General features: G+C 48.0%; 1 protein-coding gene across 1 annotated transcript in view; it reads right to left on the bottom strand.

Annotated features, from left to right (window-relative positions):
- Positions 1 to 1,032: 1,032 nt before the first annotated feature.
- The window catches only part of Nalf2 (NALCN channel auxiliary factor 2), a 28,385-nt gene continuing 15,592 nt past the window's right edge, over positions 1,033 to 13,825 (bottom strand). The window contains exons 2-3 of the mRNA XM_047535075.1: positions 4,366 to 4,537; positions 1,033 to 3,951 (exon numbers count right to left, since the gene is read on the bottom strand). Of these exons, the coding sequence (XP_047391031.1) occupies positions 3,566 to 3,951; positions 4,366 to 4,537 (558 nt within the window). The 3' untranslated portion in view covers positions 1,033 to 3,565. The remainder of the gene's footprint in view (positions 3,952 to 4,365; positions 4,538 to 13,825) is intronic.

The raw sequence follows: 13,825 nt of genomic DNA, 5'->3' as shown, positions 1-13,825 counted from the left end.
ATGACAGAATTTGGTGACCGTTTTAGGTGGGGATGAAGGAAGGAGAAGAAAGACTGAATGACTAATGATAATAATAATTATTGGCATTTGAGTGGCTCTTTTGTGCCAGCTGTTGTGCCAAGTGCTTTATGTACATCATCTGATTCTCACAATAACCCTTTTGATAGATGAGGACACTAAGGCTCAAAGAAGTAAAGGAACTTGTCCAAAGTCATACCAGTAGGAGATGATGGTGACTATATTTTAAAGTCAGAGTCTGGCTCCAGAGACCATGCCCTAGCCTACATGTTATGCTACTTTTGGGGGCTTGGAGGACTTGCATTTCCTTTGCAAAGCAATTCAGCAGCTCAGCCTGAGAATGTTCTCCTTTTCCAACATTTATGTGAAAGAGGAGTAGAGGTGGAAGGCCCTTTCTGCTGCCTCTCCAGCAGTTCTTCCTGAGTGTCCCTCACTCACGTGGTGGGATGCTGGGCCTGGTGAAGTGGTGTGGAGAGACATGACAGGTAGACTAGAACCAGAAGCTGCAACAAAGGCCGAGAGCTGGTGATCCCCAGGTCACGCAGGGCCTGCAGATGTTTAGCCCACATGGAGGTAGGTAGGTTGGTCAGCTGGTTTTTAGACTTGAGCCATCATTCAGGAATTAGGGCTCTTCACACCAAAATCCTGAGTTCTGGCTTTCCTTGAAGATTGAGAAGATCTGGCAATACTGAGCCCATGTTCCCATGGGACAACCCTAGGCTTGAGCTACCCCTCTGTACATGCCCTACAGCTCTTACCACTCCCAGTCAAGTCTGTGCTTTTCCCCACATCAACTGACTTCACTTTTTAAAGTTATCTGCCTGATCCCTGCAGATGGTTGGCTTTATGACTCCTTGTCTAGAATAGCCTACTACAGAGTTCACCCTTTCTTTCTGAGATTTGAGCCAACAGGGTGCCTGGCACAGGGTCAGCATCCTGTGGCTCCACCCCCTCCCCAGGTCCTGGACTTTTTCCTTGGACACCATAGAATAAGCCATGAAGGGAGGGTTATCATCAAGTCTTACCATTTATTTATGGGGTTAAACAAGGGCAGAGAATCCTCTGCCCCACAATGCAACAAAACAGAAAGCAGTACACATAGAGACTCTCACTGAAACACAGAGGCAGGGGTAAGAGGAAGGGCAGAGACAACTGAATCATAGCCAGGTAAGGGAGGAAGGGATGGGGGACTACTAGGAAACCAGCTTGGAGACTCAGTCATAGAACTAGTGCAAGAAAGTCCTACTCATGAAGCACAGTGTAGAAAATGGCATAAGAAAGCTGCCCGGCTCTGCTGCCTGTGATGGAGAGCAGGGGCAGCTGGAGAGGTGGTGGAAGATCGGGTTGGTGGAGTGAATGGGGACAGTCAAATGACTTTGAGGTGGAGTGTGGTGCCCCTTTCCCCTGCCACTGGGCAAGGCCTTGGGCTGGTCTGAGCCAGGGGTCTCCTGGGCACTTGGTGAGGGGAAAGAGAGGATGGGAGTCTCCAAGGGTCCATTCTCTGGGGCCATGTGGTCCCCCTTTACTGCCCAGTCCCTTTTCCCCTCCTGAGGATGCAGGTGTTAGAAGACAGTACTTGGGGTCTCTCTGGAGCCCAAGCACCTGCCCCTTCACTTACACATAAGCACATCTGGAAAGATGCCAGCACCTCTTCCCCTCCCCAGCTGAAAAGAGCACTGTAGGGATGGGGTATGTGGCCAGGCCCAAAGTGCTGAGGGCCAAAAAGGGGAGTGTGTGGGCAGGGCAAGGGGATGGGGCAACAGGCTGTGAGAAATGAAGAAACTGTCAGGGAAGGACTCATCAGGCTCGTGAAGCTGGTCTGAGATCCAGATGAGGTCCTTGATTCCTTCTCTAGTAGGGAGGCCTCCCATTCACCCCTAAGCTGACCAAGTTCAGCTCTCCCTCCCCATCCCCATCTTCTTGTTTTCACTCTGCTACAGCTCCAGGGCTACTCCTCTCCTCCACTCACTAGCCTCACATCATAGGATGCAGGCCCTTCTGGAACTGAAAGACCCTATCCGGATCCACATAGTTCTGGCTCTGGTTCTTGTGAGATTTTACTGGCTTTGCGATGTCCCAGGCAATGTGGCCTCCCCCTCTCAGCTGATCAGTATAAGGCTAATAGCCCCAACGGGGTCCTCAATATCTCCTCAATGTCTTTTCTCATTCAGCTCCCTAGCCTGACTATAAACAGTTCAAGTCTTGCAGCCAAGGGAAAACAGCACATTATCTTTAGTCAAATGGTCTTCTTCCCCTCCTCTGGACTTTCTCCAGCAAGGGACAGGGATGGCTGGAGCAGGGGACCCACTATAGGGTGAGGAGGATTTTGGAATTGGAATAGTAGTAACCCACGGGGGCAGGAATGGGAAGGGATGAATACTCTTTGGTAGGCTGGGGAAGGGGATAGGGTGGGGACAGGGGAGGCTCATCTCTGGAGAGCTCTGGGGCAAGGCCTCCAGGTTCTCCTTCATGGAGGCCTGGGCTAGGACAGGAAGGGGGAGTATGAGGACCCAGGCCAGGACTGACCCACTTGGGTTCAAGTCCCTCCTCCCCATGGAGATCGGAAATGAAAGGTCTTTGGCCCCAAGGCCAAGATCTCCAGGGCAAGAGTGGCCCTTGGGAGTATGTGCACCTTCTGTAAGATATGGCCCTTCAGACAGCGGCAGTCCAACCACGTGCCCTCAGCCTTCTGGTTTTTGGCAGAACAACTCAGTTCCTTTCCCCAGAGGGCTCCTTCTTCAACTCTCTCTGATTTGGGGATCAATTCTGTATTTGCCTCAACATTAATCACTCACCTCCCCAAAGCCAGCTGGTAGTAGCCCATTAGGCCATCTCTCCAGGCCCTCTGTCTGCATCTCTCCTCTCCTCTCCTGCTTCCCTATCTTCATTCTCTTTCACCACTTATTCCATACCCCATTCCTACCCCTCATTGCCTAGGGTGGTGGGGCACAGCTTAACTGGGGCCCCAACCTAGCTGCAACTGGGCACACCTCATGTCCCAGCCTGGTGCTTCACCTGTGGTGGCCCCACGTGGGGTGAGGTGCACTAAAGTGGCAGGAGGGCCATTGCACTGTCTGCCGTCGCCTGTAGGGATATGGGCAGGAGGGAATTAAGGATCTTGGCAACAAAAGGAATGCGGAAGGGGGGGAAGAGCTTTTCCCCTCTGTGCCCCCCAACATTCCCTGCAGGGCCGAGGCTGGGTGAGCAGCCTCCTTTCCTGGGGTCAGGGCTCTCAGCAGGGGTGGCCAATTCCAGCCCCTACTCCCCCCCATTTTTTGCTAAGCCTCATAGATGGGGCTTGGGAGGGGGCACTTGCTGCTCCTACCTTTTTCTCCCAGATGAGATTTGCAGCTCCCTGGGGCCCTCTGGCCATTCTGTTGGAGCTGCTTTGGGGTGGGGGGAGGTTGGGGGGATGTGTGGTCCCCCATTTCCCCCCCGCCCCCCACCTGGTTCTATTCCTCCCATGGGAGGAGCTCCCTCCCCCCCACATGGGGGGGGCTGGAGCTGCTGTCAGTATGTGGTGGAGGTCTGTCCTCCCTCCCTGCTGTCACTCTTCCCGTGTCAGGCCCTCTTCTAGGGCAGGCAGTGTCTCCAGCCCCAGTCCCCCACCACCCTGGTTGCTGGAGAAGGACACCATGGTATGGAGGAGCATGAGAACAAGGACACAGAGCCGGATCCTGCTGGGGCTGAGGCGGGATCCCCCAGAGACCGGCAGCAGGGAGGGCTTGTGGCTGACACGGCCTGGAGGGTCATGGCGGGGGTGGTAGTGGTGATATTGTTGGTGGTAGTGGTGGAAATAGGAGTGGTGGAATTGCTGGTGGTGGGTTTTGGGGGCCTCAGACTCCTTGAACTTCCTCTTCTCCGACTCACAGGAGACCCACTGCTCGTCACAGCACTTGGTTTCCGGTCGCTTTGGTGAAGTGTCCAGCAACCCTGCCAATGGATAAGGAAGGTGTGGTGGGATGCTCAGGGAGCTGATGTCTCTCTATTTTACCTGCAGAGGACGTTTCCCAAGCCAGGATTCAGGTAGCCCTAACCAAGACTTCTTTCTCTTTTGGTCCTCAACACCCTCCCTTTCCAAGCCCTTCTTTCCCTGGGGAACCCCAGCTAGCTTCTCTAGGATGAATCCTTGGCTAGGTATATTCTGGGTAGAGATGGCTACTCTGGTCTCTCTTTCCCCCCCATTCCATTTGACCCTATCAACCTGGGGACCTTGGTGCCTACTCTTCTAACCATTGGACTTTTTCTATCCTGATTCTCCTGTTGTCCTCCCTGCTCCCACTCCCTTGACCTGGTGACTGCCCTGGGCCCCAGCCTCCTCCCTCTTCCCCAGAGCCCTGCCTTTACCTGTACAGATAAAGCCAGGGAGCCCTCCGTACACCATTTCCTCATTGTCGGGGAGGATAAAGGGGCACCGGGTCTGCACCTCCAGGCAGTATTGCTTGCAGGGCACCCAGCGCTGGCATTCCTGCTGGGTCACGCTGAAGTATTCTGAGCACAGCCAGGCCTTGTAGACAGCCTGTGGGGAGAGGAAAGAGCATCAGCCCATGTGCCAGCCACTTCCCACCTCAGAGGAAAGGGGTGGGGAAGGCCAACTTATCACCTCTCAAAGGTGCCTCAACGACCTAACGGACCCTGGAGGACAAGAGGAAGAAGGGTTCGGGTCATGGCTATTATATCCTACCCTAAGATCTCCCATCTCATAGAGCCTGGGCACCCAAATTCCCCAATCTACAGTCATCCAAGACTTAGAATCTGTTTGCTGGCAAAAATCAAAATTACTCCTATGTCAGAGCAGAAGGAGTCTTACCAATCATCCCATCCAACACTATCATTTTATACTTGGTTCAAAGAGGTGTCTTCGCTTGTACAAGGTTACCTATATATAATGAGGCAAATTTCAGTTCCATTCCATTTGGCAAACATTTCCTTGGCTGATAGTGTCAAGTTGCTAAATTCAAAAAGGGATAGAGAAAATAATCCTTGTTCTACCTCATTAGGGTATGGTGTGGGTCAAATAATATGGCATATATGAAAATGTTTTCTAAGTTCCCAAGGGCAGTACAAATGTGAGGAGGTAATTTTTTTAATAAAAACAGGAATCTGCCTTACCAGGCACCATATGTGCCTTTAAGCTCTACTTAATCCATGCTTTGTCCTGTTGGCTCCAGCCCTGGTGTACAGCAGAAATCATGGACACTGTTACACTTCTTTTAAAATCTCTCTTCAAAGTTCCACTTAATGGGCATACTTCTTATCCCTCATCTAGCCCACCATTACTAGGCACTGAGTCCTCGGTAGAAATGTCCCCTGCTCAATACCCTTTAGGGTTCTCAGCAGCACCACTACTAACATTTTGGGCCAGATAATTCTTTGTCGTGGGGGTTGTGCTGTGTGTGCAAGGTAGGACACTGGACAACTTCCCTGGCCCCTCTACTCACTAGATGCCAGCAGCATTCTTCCCACCTTCCCAGTTGTGAGAACCAAAAAATATCTGCAGCATTGTCAAATGCCCCCTGGGTTCTCCATGACCAGGAATGCAGGCCACCAACACCTCTCACCTGGATGACAGTCTCCTATCTGGCTTCCGTACTTAAACTCTTGCTCTTTCCAATCCACTGTCTGCACAAGAATAAAAGTGGCCTCGAGTAGCAATGGGATTATGCTATTCCTTTGCTTTTCAGCTCATAATGCTGCACAAGAACTGTTCTATTGAGAATCACTGATCTAGCCCCTTGCTGCTCAAAGTGTGGACCTAGAGCGGTAGCATCACTATCACCTAGGAGCTGGTGAGAAATGCAGAAGCTTAAGCCCTGTCCCTGCTCTGCTAAGCCAGCATCTGTTTTTTAACAGGCTGTCCAGGGGCTGCTCACACATGGAGTCTGAGTTCTGCCCACACCCAGACCCGGTATCTTTAGCGGTGCCTTCTAGGTTCACTGTCACTTCTCATAGCAATGGTTCTTAGACTCCAGTGTGCCTCAGAATCCCCAGGGGCACTTGTTAAACAGGAGGATGCCTCCTCCCAATTCAGTTTCAAGAAGACAGGGGTGGGCTCAGGGATCTGCATTTTTACAAAGGTCCAGGTCATTCTGCAGCAGGAGGCCTTTCAACCACACAGATCAACTTACTTTAAACATTTTCACTTACTTTAAACACTTACTTTAAACATTTTCACTAAACTAAAAATGACTCCACTGTGAACATGGGCTTTGGCAATAATATTTTACAGTGGCCTGAAGCAAAGCAGGGGTAGGGATGTAGGGGGTGGATTGTGGTACAAATCAGGAACAAAGCAATGCTTGGGACTTTTGGTATCTCACAGGCATCTCAAATTTAACATGTTCTGAATTTTAAAATATAGTTCTTAATTTTTTAAAATTCCAAATACACCCTCACCCACAAATCTTGACCATTTTGGCAAGTGCTATGAAAAAACCTAAGTGTCAGTTTCCATTCCTCCCTTCCCCTGCATCCGCCCTTCCAGTCCATCTATAAGCCATGTCAATTCTAGCTCCATGGCCACACCTCTGTGCAGGATGCCGTCATCTCTTGTCTGGCCTCCCCACCTCCACTCTTTTTCCTTCTAATTCACTGTCCACACAGGACAAGAGAGGTCTTAAACTGTAATTGGATTTGTTACTCCCTTGCTTCAAACCCTTCAATGCATTTAGACTAAAGCTCAAACTTCTGAACACTGACTTCAAACTCCTACATACTTTGTCCCGTCTCTCTCCAACCTCATTTTTCATTTTCTTATCTCCCATCAAGTTCATCATGCTCCACAAGGAGGGGTTTTCTTTCTTTTGCTTGAAAGTTCCCTACGTCTTCCCAACTTGGGGCCTTGGCAAATGCTGTTCTCTTGGCTTGGAATGTTCTTCCTCCCACTTTTGGCATTGATGGGTCCTTTTCATCTTCCAAGTCTCAGTTTAAGTTTCAGCTCCTCAGAGAGGGTCTCTGCCATGGTTTGACTACTCTCAGCAGAGGATGCTGCCCTCATTATTCTATCCTTTCCTTACGTGTTTCTTCACCACAATTATTGCTTTGTCTGCACACTTGTTTTATCTCACTGTCCACCCCACTTTGTGAGTTGCATGCAGGCAAACATGAGTTTGTCTTATTAACCATTGTGAACTCAGCGCAATATACATAAAAAATATCTGTTGATTGAATATACTAGATGAGTAAATGACAAGAGGTTCCTACTTTCATAGGAATTCCAGTTTCACAGAGAGACAAATCTAAGTTGAATCTGTAGTATATGATCTATACTACGGGAGAAGTCAAACCATGGATCCTTGGAGTGAAGCAAGTAGAGAAGTTGAGAAAGACTGCAGTAAGGCGATATGAGCTGAGCTTGCACTCCATAGATAGGATGGGTAGAGGTGAGGCAAAAGGATATTCTAGGCTGAGGGAACAGCGTAAGCAAAGACACAGAAGCAAGCAAATACAAGGTGCACCAAAAGAACAGAAACAGTTTCATGTGAATGGAATGGAATGGACACCAGTCTCCTGCTCATGGACATTTAATTTGTTTCCATGTGGCCACTAGTTACTATGCTAAATGATGCTCCATTGAATATTTGTGTACACACATCTCTTGCATACTTGTCTTCAATTTCACTTATGTAAATTCCAAAAAAAATGAAATTATTAGGATAAAAGGTATGTGCAAAGGAATGAGAAAGGAGTGCATGGAGGGGAAAAGGAACAGGTGAAAGTAAGGGGCTGTGTAAAAGAGAGCTAGAGGGTTAAAAGAGGACAGTAAAAGAGAACTTAAAGGGTAAGAGAGGGAGGCTGCAGGGGTAAAAGAGAGGAGGTGTGCAAGAGAGGGTGAAATAGTGGGGGGTTTGGAGGGTAAGCAACGGTGGTGATCATGAGAGTAAGAAAAAACAAGGCTGGGGAGAAAGAGCAGGGGAATAAGAGGTGGAAGAGAGGTAAAGGGGTAAGAGAGTGGGGTGAAGGTGGGAGAAAAGAACAGTAAAAAAGAGTAGGGAGATAAAAGCATGCTACAGTTCGGATCTAGAGTGTCCAACAAAGGCTCATGTGTCAAGGGCTTGGTCACCAGCCTGTGGTGCTACTGAGTAGCAGAACCTTTTAGGAGGTGGGGCCTAGTGGGAGGAAGTAGGTCATTGGAGGTGTGCCCTTGAAGGGGATATTAGGACTCTGACTGCCCTTTCCTCTCTCTGCTTTCCTGCCACCATGGGATGAACAGGTGTCCTCTGCCATGCACTTCTGCCATGATGTACTGTGCCACTACAGGCCCAAAGCACAAGGCCCAAAGCAAGAGTGCTTTGAGTCTGTGACTATGGACTGAAACCTCTGAAACTATGAGCCAAAATAAACCTTTCTTCCTTATAAGTTGATTATTTCAGGTATTTTGTCACAGTGATGGAAAGCTCATTAACAGAGTGAATGTGGAGCATAAGAAGGGTAAGATGCAGTTCAGAGGGCTACTAAGAGGAGGAGTAAGAGACAGCAAGGAAGTGGAATAAGTGAACAGGGGATGTATAAGAAGGAATAAAGGTAGAGAAAGGGAATTATAAGAAAGAAGGATAAGAGAGCAAAGGAAGGCAGGAGAAAGAAATAGAAGGTAGAAAAGAAAGTGAAATCACAAGAGGGGAGGGAAACAGAACCTTGCAGTACCCTTTCCATATTTTTGGCCCCAGAGTATCAAGACTGGTGTCTCTATCCATAGCCTTTGCCCCATCTCTGCAATCTAGAACTAGAATCTACCTTACCTTCACCCTAAACCATATGGAATCACCACCCCTCAATGGTGGGGCTGGGGCTCAGAGGTCCCTTTAAGATCTCCATAGGGTCTTCCAGTTCAATGTTCCTGCTCCTAGGTGAGGAGGCCTGAGTGGTGTTCCTATCCGCCACCTCCCAGTCACAGGTGATGGTAATCGGGCTCTCCCCTCATCTGCTCCAAGAAGGGCGGGGAAGCATGGAACGGGAGGGGAGAAGGGTGGTCTGACAGTGAAAGTGCGGCCTTTCTCCTTAATGAGACGACCCCCCCTCAGTCCTTACACCCCCAACCAGAATCACCATGGCAACAAGTGGGTGAGCAGATTGCCTGGGGAGGACACCAGGACTGTGGGTGGTGAGGCAGGAACAGACAAGGAGCTAATGAGGGGAATGAGGAAGAAGAGACACAGGGCTCAGGGGTAATCCAATTCCTTGGTCCCATAGTCAGCCAGCTGAACCACCGTTGGCCCACATGTTTCAGTGGTGGGTACTTCACAGGTGAAAGGTCTGGTTCTTAGGCTACCACTTAGGCCACAAGCCTGCCTTAGATTCTGCATCTCTATTTCTGAGATAAATCTTGGTAGTTTTCCCTACATCATCAGTGTGAGACCTGAGTCAGGGGGTGCTGGGTTGCATGGGTAGTCACAGGAGGCCTGAGCACTCATCTGTGAGGATAGGGAAGGGACAGGTGGGCCAGGCTGAGGACAACTGTGGGGTTTACTGGAGGTGGAGCATGCAGGGAAAAAGAAATGTCTCAGAACTAGATAAAAGTCAATTGGGAGACCTGTGGATATCTTTTGCTCACCAGTTTCTCAACTTTGCCTGCATGTTAGAACTACTTGGCAATCATTTTAAAAATATCGACCCCAGACCAACAAAGTCAGAATCTTTGTTGGTGGGGCCAACACATCTGTAGTTTTGCAAAACATCTCAGGCAATTTTAGTATGCAAGGCAGGCTTGAGAACTATTAGTTTAGTCCCGCTTCGTCATTTCATATATGGCAAAACTGAGGCCCAGAAGTGAGGTAAGGACTTGTCTACGGCCATATCAAATAGTTGCAGAGGGAGGGACTCAGAGTCTGATTTCCAGGGTTCTCCCTGTAAATAATAATAATAATAATAATAATCATTATCATCCTACCGGTGACTGAATTATAAACTAAGGGGAGCAGGACACAGGAGACTGCCCAGGGTAGGGGAAGGAGAGCTGAGGAGAACCATGACTGTCCTGGGGTTTCAGGCTATTTAAACTCCAACCTGGCAGAAAGTCTTCTCTATTATACTTGTCATCTGAGCTGAACCATCCTAGACCCTTGAGGTAGCAGCAGGGGATGGGTGGGGCAGGAAGCCTTGACTTGGCGGTGCCCTCCTTTCCCCACCTCAGTCGGGACACCGCTGGGCTCAATCAAGTTCAGGCTGCTACAGCCCAGTTGCTATGGGAACTGGGAGGGGAAGGAAGCAGTGAGTAACTAGAGGGAACACTAATTAACCCAAAAAGGAAGCTGAGAAGGCTGTCCCAGCCCTCCTCCCAAATGGGTGGAGAAGCTACTCCTGAAATGGGAGGGGAATGATAAGAGGGATCCCCACCCCTCCTGAGCTCTGCAGTTGCCAACTTAAGGAGGAGTGGGAGGACCTGGATGGTTTGCAGCCCTGGCTGGGGCATTCTAAGTCCTACAATCCTCTGGAAAGAAATGTCTGACTTTTCCAGAGGGCTGCATGAATGCAGACTCTCGTGCCCCTAAACAGGGACTCAGGGCCAGAGGGTTTAGAAAGAGGAGGCCAGCCTAAGCTCCTGGGTTGAGGGCTGGAAAACCCTCCAGGGGAGGAGAGTCTGTTCTTGCCAACCAGGAAATAAGCAGTTGGCTTCTTGAATTCCAACTTGCTTCCCTCCTTAGGGCCTGTTTCCTCATCTAAATCCTCCCTATAGACCTTCTCTTCATGGCTGCTTATCTTCTTAATGGACCCCCTGAGACCCTTAGCCAGGAGCTACAGCTGCAGAACTTGTGGAAGCAAAGCAGTAATGGGGGCTGGGCTTGGGATGAAAACCAGTCTGGAAACACTGCAGTATATAAGTAACCATCCCACTCCAGATTTTACTCATGGGGAAACTGAGGCCCTGAAAAGGGAACTGCTTTAACCAAGTAAGAGACATGTAAGAAATCAACTATAAGCCAAAGAGGTACCCTGACTATTAACCCAATGCCTCTTTGCACTACATCCACTGGCACACGTATAATTCTATAAGGGACCCTGTTGGGCAAAGTCAGAAAAGAGCCAAGTGTTCCTATTCCTGACTCTAGGCATTCAAAGAGTTGGGTCAGAACAGGGTGAGGTCAAAGTCAATCTCCCAAACCAGAGGAAGGAGATCATGGATGTAACTCTAGGGAGAACAGTAGTTCATTGGGATTGGCAGAGTCAGAATGAGATTAGAGGCATTTTAGGGCAAATCCGGGTAGATGACAGGGCTTTACCTAAGTGCTATAAAAAATAAGCAACAACTGTCCTGCTTCTCAGAATGAGCAGTCATGAGTCAAAGTGGTCTGGCCTGAAGGAAAGGTGGGGGAGATGGCCGGAGAGGTGGATGAAAACCTCAAGTCAACCCAGTTTGGAGGCCCTACACCTGCAAGTCTCTTAGGCCATCTGCTGCAAGGCAGGGGCTAGGTGGGCCCAGCATGGCTAGGAGTGGGCTAGTGGAGAGGTAGTGTCCCTAATGCAGAGGCAGTTCTGAAGAGACCTAAAAGATTCATGTCAATCAGGTGAGCAGAAGAGGCAGGTTCATGACTGCACCAGAATGGAAATGACTGAGAGTTATCACTCCACTGTCCTACGTTCTGCTGGAATTTTCACTCTGACATCCCTTCCAAGTGCTATACAGGTTCTGATTGTCACAGGAAGCTCATTCTCTCCTAGGCTGCCCATATTTTTGGGCAACTCCAGCAGTTAAAGAAATTGTACTTCTTTGGAGCTGAAATAATGCCTCCCTGTGACTTCACTCATGTATTTTATTAGCTCTTCTGGGGCCATACAGAACAGTCCCCTTTCTGTCCCCCATTTTAAACCCACAATTATTTGTAGACTTCCCTGAATCTGGTCTCTCATTCATTTGTTGATGCAATAAACACATCCCCAATACCTTTTGAGTGCCTGGCACTGGAGTGGGAGCTATAGATAATAGTGATGAGTGAGACACAAATGCTGTCCTCAAGGAGAAGGGGAGACAACCACATGAATCAATCATTATGAACCACTGTTATCAGTAGTATGTACTTGGTACATTAGTAGCATAAACTGAGAAATGATCAACCATGTTTTGAATACTGAAGGACAGGAAAACATGCCCATGTGGGAGAAGCTTGAGTTTGAACTTGGGGGGAAAAAAGCATTGAAGTTCAGTAGGTGAGAGAATAAGTATACTTCAAGCAAAGGAATCAGCAGGTGTTAAGGCTGGGAGGTGTGAAACAGTTCTGGGTTCAGACACTATAGGTAGTTCAGCATAGTTTAAAGGTGCAAATGGGGAACATGAGGCTGCATAGGAAGGCCATGGCCATATTAATATGCTCTGGATGCTGAGGAGGAATTGGACCTTAGTCTATAGGCAATGGAGAGCCTTTAAATAATTGCTTAAAGATTGCTTGTCACTTCTGTGACTAACTTTTCTAACTTCTGTCTGAAAGTGTGGAGGATGGAGTGTAGGCATCAAGGCTAGAGGCGGGGAGACCATTTAGGGAGACTATTGCAATAATCTAGAAGATGAAAAGAATCTCAACTAAGGTAGTAGCAGAATTTAAAAATGAGGAGGAAGGGGTGGATGTGGGAAGAAATATTACAGAGGTGAAATTAACAGGATTACTTAAAGATGTGGACAATGACGGAGAAGGAGGGGTCTGGGATAACTATCAGGCTCCTAGCTTGGGTGGCTCAATGAACAGTAGTTTCACTTATTGAAGAATAAAAAATAGAAGGAAGAGTAGGTTTAAAAATGAAGAAAATAAAAGTAGTTTTTGGTCATGTTGATTTTAAATTATACATGGGTCAACCAGGTGGAAATGTCTAGGAGACAGTTAGACATAATAATAGCCTGAACATAGTTAGGGTCTGGATAAAGACTTAGGAGTCATCAGGGGTCAAGGAGTTAATCATTGGGAACACAGTAGGACTATACTTTCCCACACATTTTGAAGTTAGGTATGGCCATATGACTTACATGGACCAATGAAGTGTCACCTGAAGTGACATGGTACATTCCCTGAATAAAGCTGAACTTCTCCGGTGGATGGACAGTTGGTGTCGCCTCATTCTTTCAGATCACTTCTAGGGAGAAGCTGTAAGATAAGGAGTTGCTACTTTCTCCTTCCTCTGGTTCTGGCTGTAGAAGAAAAGTTGAGATGGACCCTCTACTACCTTGAGTATTTTGGTGACTATCATAAACAGATGCTTCCTGTTGACCTGTTTTGGACATGTAGCATGAGCAAGAAAAAACCATCTATGTGAAGTTTCTGCTCTTTGGTGGTTACTTGTTACCACAGCATACCCCAGCTCACCCTAACTGATATATACAGTAATGGTAGAGGCCAAGGGAATGTATGGAATTGCCGAGGGAGTGTGGGAAGAGAAAGAAAGGAATCAACAGTGGATTTCTGGAAAACAATAACTTTTTTAAGTTGTAGATAAATAGCATGCCTTCATTTTATTTATTTTTTATGTGGTGCTAAGGATGGAACCTAGTGCTTCACATGTGCTAGGCAAGCACTCTTCCACTAAGCTAGAGCCCCAACCCCAAACACTAACATTTAAAGGGCAGGTGGAAGAAGGAAATCATGAAAATGGAGGAGTGCCTTAAGAGACTGTAGGAGAAATAGAAGAGAGTGGCATCCTATAAATTAAGGGATAAGAGAACTTCAAAAATAGGGAATACCCAGCAGATAAGGATTTACATAGATATGAACACACTGGTTTGTGGAATTAAGAGGAGGTCTCATTATGGTCAGAACAATTTTAGTGCAGCAGTAAGGGCAGAAACAGATTGTAGTAAAATGAAAAGGGAACATGAGGTGAGAAAAAT

This window comes from Sciurus carolinensis, chromosome X, assembly GCF_902686445.1.
Source record: "Sciurus carolinensis chromosome X, mSciCar1.2, whole genome shotgun sequence".
NCBI lineage: Eukaryota > Metazoa > Chordata > Mammalia > Rodentia > Sciuridae > Sciurus > Sciurus carolinensis.
This window is presented reverse-complemented; position numbering and strand designations above follow the sequence as displayed.